The sequence below is a fragment of the Narcine bancroftii genome, chromosome 6 (genome assembly GCF_036971445.1).
Source record: "Narcine bancroftii isolate sNarBan1 chromosome 6, sNarBan1.hap1, whole genome shotgun sequence".
Taxonomy (NCBI): domain Eukaryota; kingdom Metazoa; phylum Chordata; class Chondrichthyes; order Torpediniformes; family Narcinidae; genus Narcine; species Narcine bancroftii.
The window spans coordinates 202,703,861-202,720,697 of NC_091474.1; the positions used below are offsets into that span (position 1 = coordinate 202,703,861).

Here is a 16,837-nt window from a genome sequence, read left to right on the forward strand (position 1 = left end):
GTTAACCCTGCAAGAAGTTCTGGTTTTTACAAAGAGAGAGAGGGAGAGAGGGAGAGAGAGAGAGAGAGAGAGAGAGGAGAAACAACAAACAGGATATCTTTTAAAGAGAGAGAGAACTGAGTTTGAGGCTGCAACATGGAAAGCTGGCAGGCTTGTTGAAAACCCCATTTTGAAGACTAGTTGTGAGTTCTGAGTTTGGCCTGTTGAAAACCCTTGTAGTCCTTGCAAGAGGAAATGGTTGGCTAGAGTGTTTCTCCTGAAATAAAGAAAACAAGAGGAACTCTGTGGTGACCTGGAAGAGGAGGCTATTATTTGGAAAACCCATGATGGGGCAAGTTTCTTCTGCGAGACACTGAAGTGGCTAATCAGAGGAAATCAGTTTGTGTGTCCAACAAGCAACAAATATCTTTCTGAAACCAACGAGAACCTTCCTGAGTGGTAACCATTTACCTTTAAGCACCAAAGCCTGGTAAAAATTCATAAATGTTAAATTCTGTGCCCAGTATAATAATTGCCTAAACTTGGAGAAGGGAGAAGTGAATGATTGGACTATTGAAGCAAAGAACTTTCCTGAACATATACAAATTACATGCACATGTACTTAGAATTAGAAGGGGGTATTAAGTTAAAGTTTGATTCTGTTTTTATGTTTAAAGAAAATTAAAAGCAACTTTTGTTTAAGTAACTATTTGCCTTAGTGAATTTCTGTTGCTGCTGGGTTTTGGGGTCCTCTGGGCTTGTAACACACTAAACCTGAGCTGAAAGGCTCACAGGATAAAATGGCAACACAGCCAAATTGGTTAAATGGGCAGTTGTCAGAGCCTGATGATGAGGTTTCTGCCAGCGGCCAGCACCAAGGCACCCAATACTGGCTCCATCCCTGCCCTCCTAATGCTGCCCTCTTCACTGGCTATTGCCACCAGGCCTATCAATTCTATCCTGCCATTGATGAGCACAGTGAACACACGCACACCCCAAGTACATAGCCAGTGGATAAACTTAGAATATGTGAGGGGAGGGCACACCTGGGGGGCTAGGTCAAGGGAGCCTTATTAAAGCTCATTCTAGGGTCCCAGGTGGTAGTTAATCCACCACTGATAATTATAAATCACCAATATGATAACAGCTAGATCACTTTATACAAGAAACACTTAGAAGAAGATATTTTGCATAAATTATCAGAAATTAATTGATTTGGTATCAGTTTAATATTTACATAATCATCCCTCTATATATAATTGGGACAGATAGATAAAATCAAGTCCTGCTCAGAAGAAATTAAATATTAAAAAAAGTTCCTACATCAAGATTTAAAAACATTAAATCCTAATCATTTATTTTCAATGTTAAATTGAATTCTTACCATTAAGAGACAAGTTTCTGAGGCAGTCACATGCTTGACAGCAAACCTGTTGAAAATTTACAAAGTCTCATTACAAATACTCAGGTTAATTAATTGTTGGCTCATCAGCAGTTGTGTAAAATGAGAGCAATTTCATTTTTTAAGGAATTCTGTATTTAAAATTTACTCTAACCAGGGTTAAGGCCTTCTTCATGAACACTACTTAAATTGGTTTGGAGGTGAGTTTTTTTTGGGGGGGTGGGAGGGAAGAGAATGTTTTCTAAAGATCTATGCTAAAAGATGTGCAATAGATTGGGATTCAGGTCCTTACAAGAAGAAAACTAGATAAATAGATGATTTAAATACAAATATGTATTCTGAAAATATATTCAGAAAGAGCCCAAGAAAGCATTTTAGTTTTGGATAGCTAGAAATAAACAGACTCTCTGTAAAAATAGATAGACAGAGACTATGAATATACCAATGTGCATAGCAATGGGAACTGGATGGTCTTGAGGGATATAGAATTGTAGAATAGTACAGCAGAAAAGGAAGTTAGTTATGCATTTCAACACTAATCTACAATGCCTTGGTTTTTCCATTGACAGTCTCAGCAAAAGACTGAAATTAAAGTATTCTAGGCCTGAGTTTTTTTAGGGGTGACAAAGAGGTAAATAGGGCATTAAATCCCCTATTTAATGCAACTGGTCCTTTAACACCAGCTCCATAGCTAAGAAAGCCCACCAGTGTCTCTACTTCCTGCAAAGGCTCAGGAAAGTCCATCTCCCACCCTCCATCCTCACTACATTCTACAGAGGATGCATTGGGAGCATCCTGTGCATCTGTATCACTGTCTGGTTTGGAAGCTGTAGCTCCTTGGACTGCAAGACCCTGAAGAGGACAGTAAAGTCAGAGGAAAAGATCACTGGGGAACCTCTTCCTAGCATGATGCAGGCAGAAAACAATAAACATTGTGAAAGTCTTTACACATTCTGCATGTAAACTGTTCTCCTTTCTGCCATCTGGCAGGAGGTACCATAACACTCGGGGCCCTTACGTCTAGAGTGGGAAACAGATTTCCCCCCCCAAGCCATCATGTTCCTGAACTCCCAGTAAAGATGTGGATAGTGTGCCATGAACTTTTAATATAAATATCTTAATATTTTAATATGTTAACTGCTTTCCTAACTTGTATTCATGTAAATATGCTCCATGATCCTGGAGAAACGCTATCTCACCCTACTGCGTGAAGCATGGTATGAACAATAAATAAAGTTGACTTGACAACTTGAAATAGACTAAAGAAAATGTTCTATTGATGGTGATATTCAGTGAAGTCTGACTGGATTGAAATATGAGGGGTTCAGTGAAGATTTTTGGAGATTTGCTGCAACTGTTCAAAATAATACAAAATACATCAAGGATAAGTCATAAACAATCTAAAAAAAGTTCACAGCATTAACCATGCTTTCATAGCAAAGATCCCATGGGATAAGACAGATTAAAATAAAGAAGGGTTAATATTGGGTGATAACATTAGGATTTGCTATTTGGTCGTAAACAAGAATTTATTCATAGGGTTTACACATGACTGATACCAGAGGATGCCTTTAATGTGGAGATAAACCTTTTGCAAGAAGGCAGTCAGGTAGAAAAGTTAAGAAGGGAAAAAAAAAATTAGCATTGCATCATGTTCATTCCTTTGCATGAATATAGTTCAATAAACATTTTATGTTCTTATCATTTGGGAAAACATATTGGAACATCAAATAAATCACCCCTCTCTAAATTTTAATATTGCTTTGACTTAAACTATTAATTTGTACTTAGCAACCAGGACAATAATAGATTATACAAAGCTCCTACCTTTTCCACAGGCGAAGACATGAGAGAGAGTAGCATCTTGAGAAGAATGCCGTCACCTATTTGAATCATGGACTGATGATGCCGTGGGTTGGATGCTATGTTGCACAATGCAGCGCAACTGTAGTACTTTGAGTGAAAAGAACATATGATAAAGATAGAGCTATGTAATTTCACAGCGTGAGTTATTGTACATGCTATCTAATGTTCCAGTTAGCTGCTTGCCAAGGGTTTGAAATGAAACGTTAATCCAGAGTTTATTATCCCTTTCGGATGATTATTATACACTGGGAAATGATCTGAAGAGAAAACTAATGCCCAATTTAATGGGATGACCATGTCTATTACATACATATGGGTGCCCTAACAGTTGTAATTCCTGTTCATACTATTCTTGTAGAAAATACTGAAAACAAGGGTTCTGGAGAAACACAGCATTGATTGGGAGAAAAAGGTTTTGGGACTGGGGCCTTTGTCAGGTGTAAGCAAAAACAGGCAGGTGCCTGAATGAAAAAGTTTGGGGAGTGAAAAGGACAGAAGAAGGAGCAGGGTGAACATTTTTACTCAAACAAGCTGTCAGTTCCACATACTGCATTTATAATTCCTGCTGAGGGTGATGTTTAAATCTACATATACTGTTCCACATCCCATCTCCGGATTAAAACTTCATTCCATAAGACCATAAGTTATAAGAGCAGATTTAGGCTACTCAGTCATGGCATATCACAGTAGTAACCTATTTCTTATGGGTCAGCACATTGATCACATTGCCATTGGCTTATCAAACAAACAATGGTCTGTGTAAAAGCAACAGTTTTCACATCTCATAATGCATGAAAATCACACTAAAGCTTTCTTAAAGTAAAGTTGTCTCATTTTCACATTAGCGTAATGACAAGGAATGCTCAGCATTTTGGCTTCTTAGGCTATTGACATATTAAGTAGCTGATTTTGAAGTTGACAAAAGAGACTCGGAACTAAATCAAACCTGGAAACACTGCTGATTTTCTCCTATATTTTTTTTCTTTTAAATTTCAAAATTCGATTCATTTTCCTGTTCCTTGTATTAATGACTTCGATAGATTACAGTTTAATGGTAGAACCATCATGACTTTAACAACAAACCTCAACAATTAACTCAGATTTCACATTGTGGATTTAATTTTTTTAAATTTAGACATACAGAAGTTACAGTCCAATTCAGCCCATGTGTCTGTGCCACCAAATTTACATTCCATTAACCTACACCGCTGGTATGTTTTGAATGGTGGGGGGAAACTGAAGCTCCGGGAGAAAACCCATGCAGACACAGGGAGAATGTACAGACTCCCTACAGGCGGTGCAGGATTGAAACCCTGGTCCGGTTCCGATTGCTGGTGCTGTAAAGGTGTTGCGCTAACCACTACGCCAACCGGGCCACCCAATAACATGTTTATGTTATACAGCCAGTCATTGAGTTCTGAATCCTGAACCTTAGAAATGTAAACGAACAAGCTCACCATCTGTCGGAGGACATTGGGGAAGGTAAGTGGAAGCCTATTTAGATTGTTCCAGATTTTTTTTTCCAGATTACTTGTTTGGTTATTTCAGAAAATTGAGTATTGACCAAACTGCTCTGAGCCCAGAATTAAATAAGGGCCACACTAGGTAAGGGAGCAAAATTCCCTTTTCTTTGTGATCTAATAATAGTGGACTTTAAATGACTCTCATATAGATTTATGTTCAACACTTCTGATCACCAGATTTTTGTACCAGATTTATTTCATTAGCTGAAGTATGAAATTGTTGTCACTGGATTATCAGTGCAACAGCATTTCAACTACCCTACCATACTTATGATTGCTGAGACTCAGTCAGTTCCACCTTAAGTCTCAATGTAAAAATGCTTGGGCATATATCTGTGAGACTCCAAAATCACCAGTAAATCTTCTATTTGCCTCCAGTAGAATTGATATCAGTTTCTAACTCAATCCAGGAACAAAAAATGCAAAATTCTTTAAGATTTATCCTATTTTATTCTGGCCAACAATAGTAGAGTGCTATTGATCGTCCTGACCACTAGAGGGAGTCAGAGATGAATTTGTTGCATCTTGGGTTGCATTCAAGATGGATGCCTCCACATGTTCTTGTGTATTTTAGCAAATAAAGTATAGTTGTTTTAAAAGAACTCATGTTTATTTATTACAATAAAAAGAAACATCACAGTTTTGGCAATGCTTGTCTGCTTAAGATCATCCAGCACCAATGTAAATGGGTGAACCTTGTTTAGCTATTCATGGTCTGTTCTGATATCAGCAATAGAGTTAAAAACTCACCAAGCCTGAAACATTGGTTACTGGGTGGCACGGTTGGCATACCTTTACAGTGCCAGCAATCGAGACCAAGGTTCAAATCCCGCGAAGTCTGTAAGGAGTTTGTATGTTCTCCTCATGTCTGCGTGGGATTTCCCCAGGGAGTCCAGTTTCCTCCCACCTTTTGAAACATACTGGGGTATAGGTTAATTGGATGCAACTTGGGCAGCATGGACTTGTGGGCTGAAATGGCCTGTTACTATGTTGTATGTCTAAATTAAAAATTTACTTCCTATGGATCCTGTGTGACCTGCTGAGTTTCTCCAGCACATTTCCATATTAGATGCTATTAGCAATAGCATACTTTTGAAAATTACTTCAATAATCTCTGTAACAGCCATTCTCAACCTTTTTTCAGCTATAGCCACCCAGGACTCTGTTCAAAGTGTATGGGCTCCCTTCCCTGTGAAGCAGTCAAGTTTTGGTTTCTTCCGTACTTCTACTGGCTACTATAATCACAGTGTCTGCAGAGTTTCTTGTTTCACAGCACATGGGCACAAAGGTTAGCATAGCAGTTAGCGCAATGCTGTTACAGCACCAGCGATGGGACCAGGGTTCAAATCCTGTACTGTCGGTAAGGAATTTGTAAATTCTCCCTGTGTCTACATGGGTTTTTCCCTGGGGACTCTGGTTTCCTCCCACCCTCCAAAACGTAGAGGTTCATTGAGTGTGCGACAGATTATATTGTATATAGATAAGTTTTTGGGAGAGAAATTGTGGCAGGTTTTATAGTATAGGTCACATACAAACACTTCAAAACAGATCTAAATTAAAATACTGGAGCTATGCTCAAGCCAGACATGCTGGCTCTGAGTGCCTTTGCAAAAGCTTTGGGGAGTGCCCAAGAGACTTCACTAGTGTATTGTGGTTTTGAAAAACAACAGATGAAAGAACTCAGAGGATTAGGTTCAGAGCCACAGGCTGTCTGAGTGCAGTTTGCTGTTCTGAGAGGGTCATGTGGTTTTTGCAAGCAGAGGGAGTCAAACAGGTTTTTCTCAGAGAGAGAGAGAGAGAGAGAGAGAGAGAGAGAGAGAGAGAGAGAGAGAGAGAGAGAGAGAGAGAGAGAGAGAGAGAAATAGGAGAAGCTGGGAAGCTTGTAGAAAAACCCCATTTTGAAGATGGGTTGTGAATTCTTAGTTCAGCCTGGTCAAAGCCCTTGTGGTCCATTCAAGAGGAGAGGACTGGCTGCCTAATGTTTCACTTGAAATAAGAGAAACAAAAAAGAACTCTGTGGTGACCTGAAAGAAAGAGGTTATCATCTGGAAACCCTGATGGGGAAAGTTTCTTTGGCAAGATACTGACGTGGCTGATTAGAAGAAATCAGTTTGTGTCCAGCGAACAATAAATCTCTCTCTGAAAACCGACAAGAACCTTCCTGAGTGGTAACCATTCACCTTTCAAGCACCCAAGCCAGGTGAACTTCATAAATGTTAAATTCTGTGGACAGTGTAAGAATTGCCTGTAACCAGTGAACTTGGAGGAATGAGAAGTGAGATTGGACTGTGAATCAAATAACTTTTCTGAACTTACACACATGCATTACATACACGTGTGCTTAGAATTAGAAAGGGGTTAAGTTAGGTTAGTTAAGTCACCTGTGATAGTCCAATAGTGATAAGTTAAAGTTTGATCCTGTTTTCATGTTTAAGGATAATTAAAAACAACTTTTGTTTAAGTAACCATTTGTCTTGGTGAATATCTATTGCTGCTGGGTTTGTAACCAGTGTGATTGGGCAGCATGAGCTCATGGGCCAAAAGGGCTTGTTACCATGCTGTATGTCTAAATTAAAATTAAGTTATGTGAAGTGAAAAGAAAGCAAGGCTTTAACTTAAATGTATTGAGGTCTAAGTGGTGCCATAGGCCCCTGTTGAGAATGGCTGCTCTATAACAAGTGCAAATTTTTTTAAAAATCCATTATTTTAGATCCACAATCCAACCTTAAATCTTTTTATATACGTAGATACTGAATGGGATCATCAATAATTACTTACCTGAACTTCTGAATCAGGAGATTGTAAGTGAAGGATCAAGACAGGCAGTGCTCCCTCTTTGCAAAGCAAAAGTTGAATCTTTTCTATAAAACAATAGTTTAATTTATTTGAAACTATCAGGAATAAATACTTGAAAACTTATCTGAATTTTGGTCATGATTAATTTATTTTCTCTGAGTAAAAAGATTAAAGCCATCACCTTCTTCCCCATTACAAATCGTAGCACCTTCAAGTTCTTGGGACGCCACACATCAGAGGACCTCTCCTGGAGCCAGCACATCAAGTCTACTATGAAGGGGGCACACCAACATCTCTACTTCCCAAGAAGTCTGAGGAGACTTGGCATGTTGTCACATAATCGACCAAACTTCTACAGGTGTATTGTGGAAAGTATACTGATTGATAACATAGTTAGTTCAGGAGTTCGAGTGCCTAGAAATGCAGAAAGCTACAAAAAGTAGCGAAATTGCCTAGTCCATCATGGGCTCTGACCTGCAATCCACTGAGGATATATATGTGAGGAACTGCCTCAAGAAGGGAACCAACATTATAAAAGATCCCTTTCACTTTCATCACAACCTCTTATTGCTGCTACCTTCATCTAGATTCTAGAAGTACAGAAGCTGAAGTCCAGCAACTCTAACTTTAAGAACAGTTTTTATCCAATGGTTCTCTTGGAGCTACCCTAACCATAAACTACTCCAAGACCACAAAATGACCTGTCTGCACAATTTTCTTTATTATCTGTAACTGTGAATATTTATTATCAGTCTTTTATATTTATTATCACTTTCTGTACTGGGATGATTTGATGCATACAAATTGGTATTTTTTTTTTACACAAAAATGCCTGTTTGGTTGTAGCAAATAAGGAGCTTGCTGTATATGTACATTGTACTATTATGTATGATATTGCTACCTATTTTCATTCATTGCGATCTGTTGAACGGGATGTTTGGTTACAGATGGAGTCAAGTTTGGAGATGAGTGTTTACTGGGGAAATCTAGAGTCAGATATGGGTCACATTGGTGTCCAGGTCGAGTGAGATGGCATCTGCTGTGGACATATTTGAAGTGTGTCAAGACCGACTCGGAGGCTACAGTTGATATGAGCCATGACCAGCCTCACAAAACAGTTTGTGAGGTCAATGTCAGAGATACCGGTCAGTAGTCATTTACCCATCACTTCTAAAATGGCACCCTGACCCTCATTGGCTCTGAGTTAACACTGTCACTTTTAGTCATCTGGGGCACATGTTTGATAGAGGCAAGTGGAGGATTCTAAACTCATCAACGTTTGGAAATCACAGTAATGCAAACATTTTTGACATATCAAATCATATGTATGCTTCCTTTGTTGTTGTTGATGTTGTTCGTCCTTCATAGTTGAAGATGACCATGGCTTCAAAGTCAAAATGGAGATTGGTGGCTGTGGGTCCAGAAGTGATTGGTGAGGCCCTGAAGGCTTGCCCACATATGGGACACAAGTGGGTGGGTGCTGTCATGGCAGTGGATGATGCTCGGACCTTGCACACAGCACACTTTCGTTGCACCTCGATGATGTGCCTGACTTCAGCTGCACGGGTGCCTGGAGTGATCTTGCTGTGCAAAGCTGGATGGTCGAGGTCAAGGGTCTCCCACGTGTTGATGTCAACACCCAGGACTTTGAGGCAGTCTTTGTAACATTTCTTCTGTCCTGAGAGTGAGGGCTTGCCCTGACACAGTTCTCCGTACAGCAGCTGCTTGGGCAATTGGCTGCCTGGCATTCTGACCACATGTCCAGCCCACCTGGCTTGGGCTTTCAGCAGGAAGGAGTAGACGCTGCAGAGCCCAGCTCGTTCCAGGACTTCCGTGTCAGGGATAATGATTGCCTGTTCCCTTGAAGGCACATTCTCGAACTCTGGAGTTCCTTGTTTAAAATCCTTCTAAGTTTCATATAAGCTTCAATTTTTACTCAGTGTCAATTTTCATTTGATTAGAGATTTTAATATATGAAATGAGTTTTATTGTTGACAAAGAAATTACAGAAGGCAGAAGCAGGAAAGTAGTCATTGCTGACTTGCAAAGCTGATGATTTCAATTTCAATGTCACATGTATAAAGTAATAAAGGTTGTTTTGCAAGCGGATGAGCAGACATCTCATACATAGTGCAAAAAGTAAGACACATTACAAAGATGCAGTTAGAGAAAGAGATCAGTTGGTATGGTGCAGAGGCAACATAATTTTACTATCCAGGAGTTCATTCAAGAGTTTGATTACAGCGCAAGAGCAATTGCCCTTGAATTTGGTCAAGTGTAATCTCATAGTTGTGAATTTTCTTCCTGAGGGCTGAAGATTGTGTGGACAAGGTGGTATGAGTCCTTTAATATGTTGACAGTGGGAGTTGTGGAGGGAAGGGGTTTGTGTGGTATCATGAGACACATTTCCAATATTTTGCATTTTCTTATGGTGTTGGGTGTAGCAGTTCCCATACCACACGTTGATAAACCCGCATGGGGTGCTTTCAAAGGCGCGTATCAAATTTCCTCAGGTTTCTAAGGACGTAGAGCCACTGGTGTATTTTATGACCAATATATCAATGTGGGCTTACCAGGACATGTTTTCTTTTTATGAGGTTCAGAACACTGCTTAAACATTTCCATAAAATCTACATTTTTAACCCAAATGAATGAATGCAATATCTTTCTATGGTAATGCAAGTTTTGCCATTCTGTTTACCTGATTTTGAAAGGTTGAGGATGGCACCCACTGCATTCTGTTGCACTCTTGGCTCGTATGATTTTGCAAGAACCAGAAAAGGATTAATTACCCCTTCAGAGGCAATAGTTTCTCTGTTTAAAGCTGGTGGGTAGACAGCAAAGAGAAATGTTGGTCAGTAAACTATTTAAAAAAAAAACAAATCAAAAGAACACAAAATATTGGTATTTTAACATCAAGAAGCCTTGCATACAATTTCTAAGTGGGGTCTCAAATAAATTTACAAATCAAATGACTGATTGTGGCTTTCAGGAGGACCAGGGTCGACCACCCTCCACCACACATTAATAACTCGGTAGTGGAGAGAGTAGAGAGCGCCAAGTTCCTTGGCTCAAACTGTGCCTTTAAGTAGCAAAGCCCTTCATCAAGGGCTCGAACCCAAAACATTGGTGATGTATCTTTACCTTTGCTACATAAAGGCACTGTTTGACCTGCTGAGTTTCTCCAGCATTTGTGTGTTTTTTTGCTTAACCACGGTGTCAACAGAATTCTGTCAACAGAATCAAGTTCCTTGGCATCTGCTTAAGAATTGACCTATCCTGGACATAAAACATCAGCTCACTTGTCAGAAAGGTGCAACAATGACTGCATTTACTAAGAAGATTGAGGTGGGCAAGGCTACCGACCACCATCCTGTCAAAGTTCTACAGGAACGCTATTATGAGGATCCTGGCTGACTACATCAAAATGTCATATGGTGGCAGTAGACCATCAGATCTGAGATCAATCTACAGGACCTAAGAGCGGCAGAGAGGATCACTAGGGTCTCCCTCCACATCCCTCCCCCCCCATTGATGGGATTAACCAGGATTGTTGATTAAAGAAAGCAAAATATGTGAGGACCCTTACCACCTGCCACACACCAACTTCTAGTTACTCCCATCAAGAAAGGGATACAGGAGTATCAGACAGAACCACCAGACTGAGAAACAATTTCTTCCGACAGGCAGTGAGACTACTGAATGACTGATGAACTATTCATACAAATTTTTCGTGACCCTACTATTTATTTAATAATATTTATTTACTTATTTTAATAATTGTATATAAGTATTGTGCATATGTATTATTTGTCTGAATGAGTGTTGTGTCTGTATGTGTGTTTGCAGTATGATGCACCGAGGACCAGAGAATGCTGTTTAGTCGGGTTGTAGAAGACCGCAGAGCCCACCTCACCGTCAAAAGACAAAGGAGGAAAAACCCAACACCCAACCCCAACCCACCAATTTTCCCTTGCAACCGCTGCAACCGTGTCTGCCTATCCTGCATCAGACTTGTCAGCCACAAACGAACCTGCAGCTGACGTGGACTTTACCCCTCCATAAATCTTCGTCCGCGAAGCCAAACCAAAGAAGAAAGACTTGTACAATCAGATGATAAATAAACTTGAACTTGATATATAGGAATTGGTCTGCTAATGGGAATGTTACAGTGTCAATATAGGATATTCAAACCAACTATCAACATTCTGCACTGATACAACATCTTAGCCCTTGCAACAACTTGCTAATTTTTCATACAAATGAAAATGATAATTCAAATCCAAAACTACAATACACTATCTACAATTCAGATTACTCCAGAGCATCTAGAGTAACAGATGTTATTATGGTCATATTTTATCCTGATGCTGCTAAAGATGCTAATTAAAGGTCTTAATTCATACATAAGTGTGCTGCTTCTGAAGTTAATTTTCTTATTCTAAAGATCGTGAACTAATGAAGGATAACAATGACATTTATTATAGTTAGGATGTCCAAACAGTGAAGAAAATATCACATGATTGAAAGTTATGGTGTCATTGAGCTCTACTGGTTAAAATGTAACAGAGATATAAAATCTCTACACATTCAAGCAAGCTGCACATGCCTACATCTGTAAAGAAACAGATACATACAAACATACACAATAACAAATAAATATTCAAATGATGACTAAGAAAACACCCATTCGCCCTGGATTTTGCTCCACAATTTTATGTTCCTTGTTGATATAATTGCATCTTTGACTTCACATTCCTCTTTACCCTGAATAACTTTTCATCCCCTTAATTATTGAGAATCTATCTACCTCTGTCTTAAAATTATTTAAAAAGCTGCTTCTATGGTAATGGAACCCAGGGTACTGGTAAGGCTCTAACTGGAGAAATGTGTGTGGTTCTGGTCTTCTTACTTGAGAAAAGATACTGTCTTTGGAGGTGGTGCAGAGGATGTTCACCAGATTGATTCCAGAGATGAGGGGTTAGCCTGAGAGATTGAGTCACCTGGGACTGTACTCATGAGAATTCAGAAGAAAGAGTGGGAATCCTATAGAGGAGGGGTGGCTGTAAGGATTAAAATGACTTGCAAACATATTTTGCCAGTTTCTAGCATCTGCAGAAGATTGTTGGCTTTCTTTTGAGTGCTTCAGTCAAGATGAAAAGCTGCTTTTTCAACCATCTTAAAGCAACAATTTAATTTTGAATTTGCTTTTGTGCTGTTAGAACCAAGAACATGGAAGCTGGTCCAAATAATTTTTTTGACCGTGTAATTTTTAAAGTATTATCATATTAATAGTTTATTGTCCATTTATTAATTGTTTTAAATATAGTTTGATGTTTCAAATAAACAGTGAAAAACTCAATGCTACTGTGATAGTCCAGACCTATCACCAATGTATATAGTTACAATATCTCGAGTGTTATGACTGTGCTTACAGCGATTGGCTGAGAGCTAAGCCACGCCTACTGTCTGGGCCTTAAAGGGTTGTGTCCCTAGCCAGGTCAGATCATTCTGGACTGGTCGGCCCCCTGTGAAGAGCTCCTGTCTTTTGCTAATAAAATTGTAGAGCTCGTCGAAAGAACCAAAGGCTTGTTGATCCAAACCACGGCTTTTATTAGCAAAAGACAGGAGCTCTTCACAGGGGGCCGACCAGTCCGGAATGATCCGACCTGGCTAGGGACACAGCCCTTTAAGGCCCAGACAGTAGGCGTGGCTAAGCTCTCAGCCAATCACTGTAAGCACAGTCATAACACTCTAGATACTGTAACTATATACATTGGTGATAGGTCTGTACTATCACAGCTACTTTGGAATGGGCCTATCATTAACAAGTCAATACAATGACACAATCTGCATGTTACTCAGGAGATTATAAAGGGAAATAGTTGCAATAGTAGTCAAACCTTCTTGGTTCTGGGCCAGATACAGAAAAATAAATAAGGAGTCACGGGTCAAACAATATTCAGCCTGGCAGCCTTCAACTACTTTCAGTTCCTTTAACAGGTCATTTAAAGCCTGTACAGAACCAACAATGGTCAGACTGAGCAGTCAGATCCCATGGGGAGTGCTGAGACATTGCTCCCTACTCTCCATGGGTTCACACCAGTGACAGCACTGCTGTTATAGCAACTCCAGCTACTTAAAAATGAGCAATGAGCTGCAGTTGTCCCAGGAGCCATAGTTTGGCCACACTTGCTATGGAGCATATAAAATTATGAAAGGGATAGATAAAGGCAGGAAAGTTATTTCCACAAACAGGTAAGGCTAGATCTAGGGCACATAATCTCACGATTTGGGAAAGTAGATTTAGGATGGAGATGATGAGGAATTACTTTTCTAAGAGAGTAGTGAATTTGTGGAACTCTCTGATGAAGAAAGAAGTAGAAGCTACCTCTTTAAACATATTTAAGACACAGTTAGATGGATTTCTGTATATAATGGTCATAATGAAGAGGCAGGTAAGTGAACCTGAGCCCGTGGCCAGATCAGCCATGATCTTATTAAATGGGACAGTAGCCTCAATGGGCCAGAAGGCCTATTCTTGCTCCTATTTCTTATGTTCTTGTGTTTCATTGCCCTTTAATAAAGAGTGTTCCAAAGGGTAGCATGGTGGATCAGTGGTTATTGCAGCTGCTTCATAACTCCAGTAACCCAGGTTCAATTCTGACCTTTGGTGTGGTCTGAATTAAGTTTATGTGTCCTGTAATTGCATGGATTTCCACTGGGTTCTTCAGTCCTCTCATACCCCAATTAAATGCTGGCAGATTAATTGACTTAAAACCCTCTTGTGAGAAAATATTTTCCTGATCTTTTCAATAGCACTTCCTAGTTCTATATTCTCTCTCTCACTATCCCTCTCTTGTCAGAGAATTACAGAGTTGTATTACACAGAAACAGTCCCTTGACCCCAATGGGTTCTGCCAGCCATCAAGCACACATTTACACTAATCCTATTCTGATGCCATTATGTTCTCACCGCATTACCATCACCTCTCCCCCCACCCCACCCACATTCTACATTCACGACACACTCGAGGCAAACTCTGGTAACCTATGAACCTACCAAACCAGAGCATGGAGAGAGAACCCATGTAGCCTCACAGAATACATAAACTTCACACCGGAGGTCAGGATTAAACCCAGGTCACTGGAACTGGGTGTGCAGCAACTTTACTTGCTGCACGAATATGCTACTCCATAAAGAGATTACAACCACTCTGCATCCAGACTGTCCGGTCTCCTCAGTTCCTCAAGTTTCATGCAACACTAAACTGCAATGGAGACTATACGGCCCAACCTTTCCTCATTTTATAAATATCCTAACTTCATATATAAGTGATTTGGATGAAAAAATAGGTGAGTAGGTTTGTAAGATGACACAGATTTGGTGGACTTATGGACAGCGTAGAGGGCTAGCAAAGAACTCAAGGATGTCATTTTGGAGTTGTGTATAATTTGGTGAGGCATTTCTGGTTGCCCTATTCCAGGAAGAATGTGGGGGCTGGAAAGGGTACAGAAGAGATTTACCAGGATGCTGCCTGGTATGAGCAATGAGGAGAGATTGGACAAACTTGGTTGTTTTCTCTGGAGTGCGAAGGTTAACAGGAAAATGGACAAGTGACGGGCAGAATCTTTACCCTTCATATGAATGTCAAGCAAAAGCTTTTAAGGTGGTGGGGGCAGAGAAGGAAATATGTGGTTGTTTTTACCCAAGTGGGTGCCTGGAATGTGCAGCAAATGGTGGTGTTGGAAGCAGATACATTAGCAGCGTTTAAGAGACATTTGGACACATTAATTTCCAGAAAATAGAAGGATATGTATTTTGTGGAAGCAGCAGAGATTTTGTTTAATTTGGCACCAAGTTCAGTACCGACATTGTAGGCCAAAGAGCCTGTTCTGTGCTTTTCTCTGTTCTAATCCACTTATCCCAGATATCAGTCAAGTGAACCTCCTCTAAATTCTTTCCAATTTATTAACACTTTATTTAAATAAGGATGTGCTTACACTAATGCCCCATATAACTGAAGTATACACCCCTCCCCCACTTTTGTATTCAATTCTCTTAGCAACAAACAATGATACTTTAGCTTTCTTAGTTACATACTGTGCCTGCAGAGGTACATCTTTTTCTTCAGTAGTCTTAATAAAAGGGTTTGCACTGATATAGTACATGTCAGGAATTTGGGCATATGCTATCTTGTTCCATTTAGCAATTCTGGCATGATTATTATTTAGGCATGTGCATAAGTGCCTTATTTTTGCTTGAATGCTTTTATAGACATACCTGACATAGCTAAAGTTGCTATGATTGCACATGAGTTGCACTGTACAGTGACATCTCCAGAGCCAAGCAGTTCCAGTATAGGTTCTAGCAGCCCAATCTGCACCACCGTCTCTTTGTTCACTTGAGAGAAATATTAGAGAAATAAAAAAATCATGTGGAGAAAGGTAACAGAGTTCACAACACAAACAGATTTGGTGCGTGTGCTGTAAAGCATTTACCATTATTACGATAAATCATTGCATTAAGTAGAAAAAGAAAATTTGCAAGCATTTAGTTATAAATTGTAGTTAGCAAAACTGCTAAGTGACTTGCTTCAACATGGAAATGGGAAACTAAATGAAAACAGTGCTTTGCCCAATTCTTTATACATGCATAAAAGCAAGTAATATTAGAAGGGCAAACAGCTGGGCACCTGTCACCTGAGCTCTAATAAAGGAAAAGTCACTGAGTGCAAATATAACCATATAACCACTTACAGCACAGAACAGGCCAGTTCGGCCCTACTAGTCCATGCCGTTACAAATCCTCACCCTCCTAGTCCCACTGGGGACTAATGTACCACTTTTCTTCAAGTAGCTGCCAAATGCTTCATTTCTGGCAGGTGTAGGATAAAAAGAGAGATGGGAAGCAGGAAATAGCCCATGTTGGTTTCAAATCAGAAATGTCCTGTTGCAATGTAAACAGAAATATTTAAATTCAATTTAAAATAAGGTTCAGATGATATCACTTGTGCCTAATGATCAGGATTTCCTCTATTTTAGTTGGTCCCAAGCCTGGTGCAAACTACTCAAACTTTTTTAATATTTTTTATTTTTCAGTGTCATTTTCTCCCCTTTTCCTCCCTCACCCCCCTTTCCATTTATTTAAAGTTCAATCTATAAGATACATTAAACCCGTTAAACAATGTCGTCACTTAATAAAAATAAACAGAAATGTTTGTCTTTTACTTTTATATACTGAGTCAGTTCATTTCGTTATCTTCTCCTT

General features: G+C 39.6%; 1 protein-coding gene across 3 annotated transcripts in view; it reads right to left on the reverse strand.

Moving 5' to 3' along the window:
• LOC138737731 (uncharacterized) overlaps positions 1-16,837 on the reverse strand; it is a 70,436-nt gene that overhangs the window by 21,429 nt on the left and 32,170 nt on the right. For all 3 annotated transcript variants that reach the window (XM_069888332.1, XM_069888330.1, XM_069888331.1), the window contains 5 exons: positions 15,851-15,970; positions 10,268-10,390; positions 7,549-7,631; positions 3,209-3,334; positions 1,364-1,409 (listed from right to left, as the gene is read on the reverse strand). In XM_069888332.1, coding sequence (XP_069744433.1) covers positions 1,364-1,409; positions 3,209-3,334; positions 7,549-7,631; positions 10,268-10,390; positions 15,851-15,970 — 498 coding nt within the window. The remainder of the gene's footprint in view (positions 1-1,363; positions 1,410-3,208; positions 3,335-7,548; positions 7,632-10,267; positions 10,391-15,850; positions 15,971-16,837) is intronic.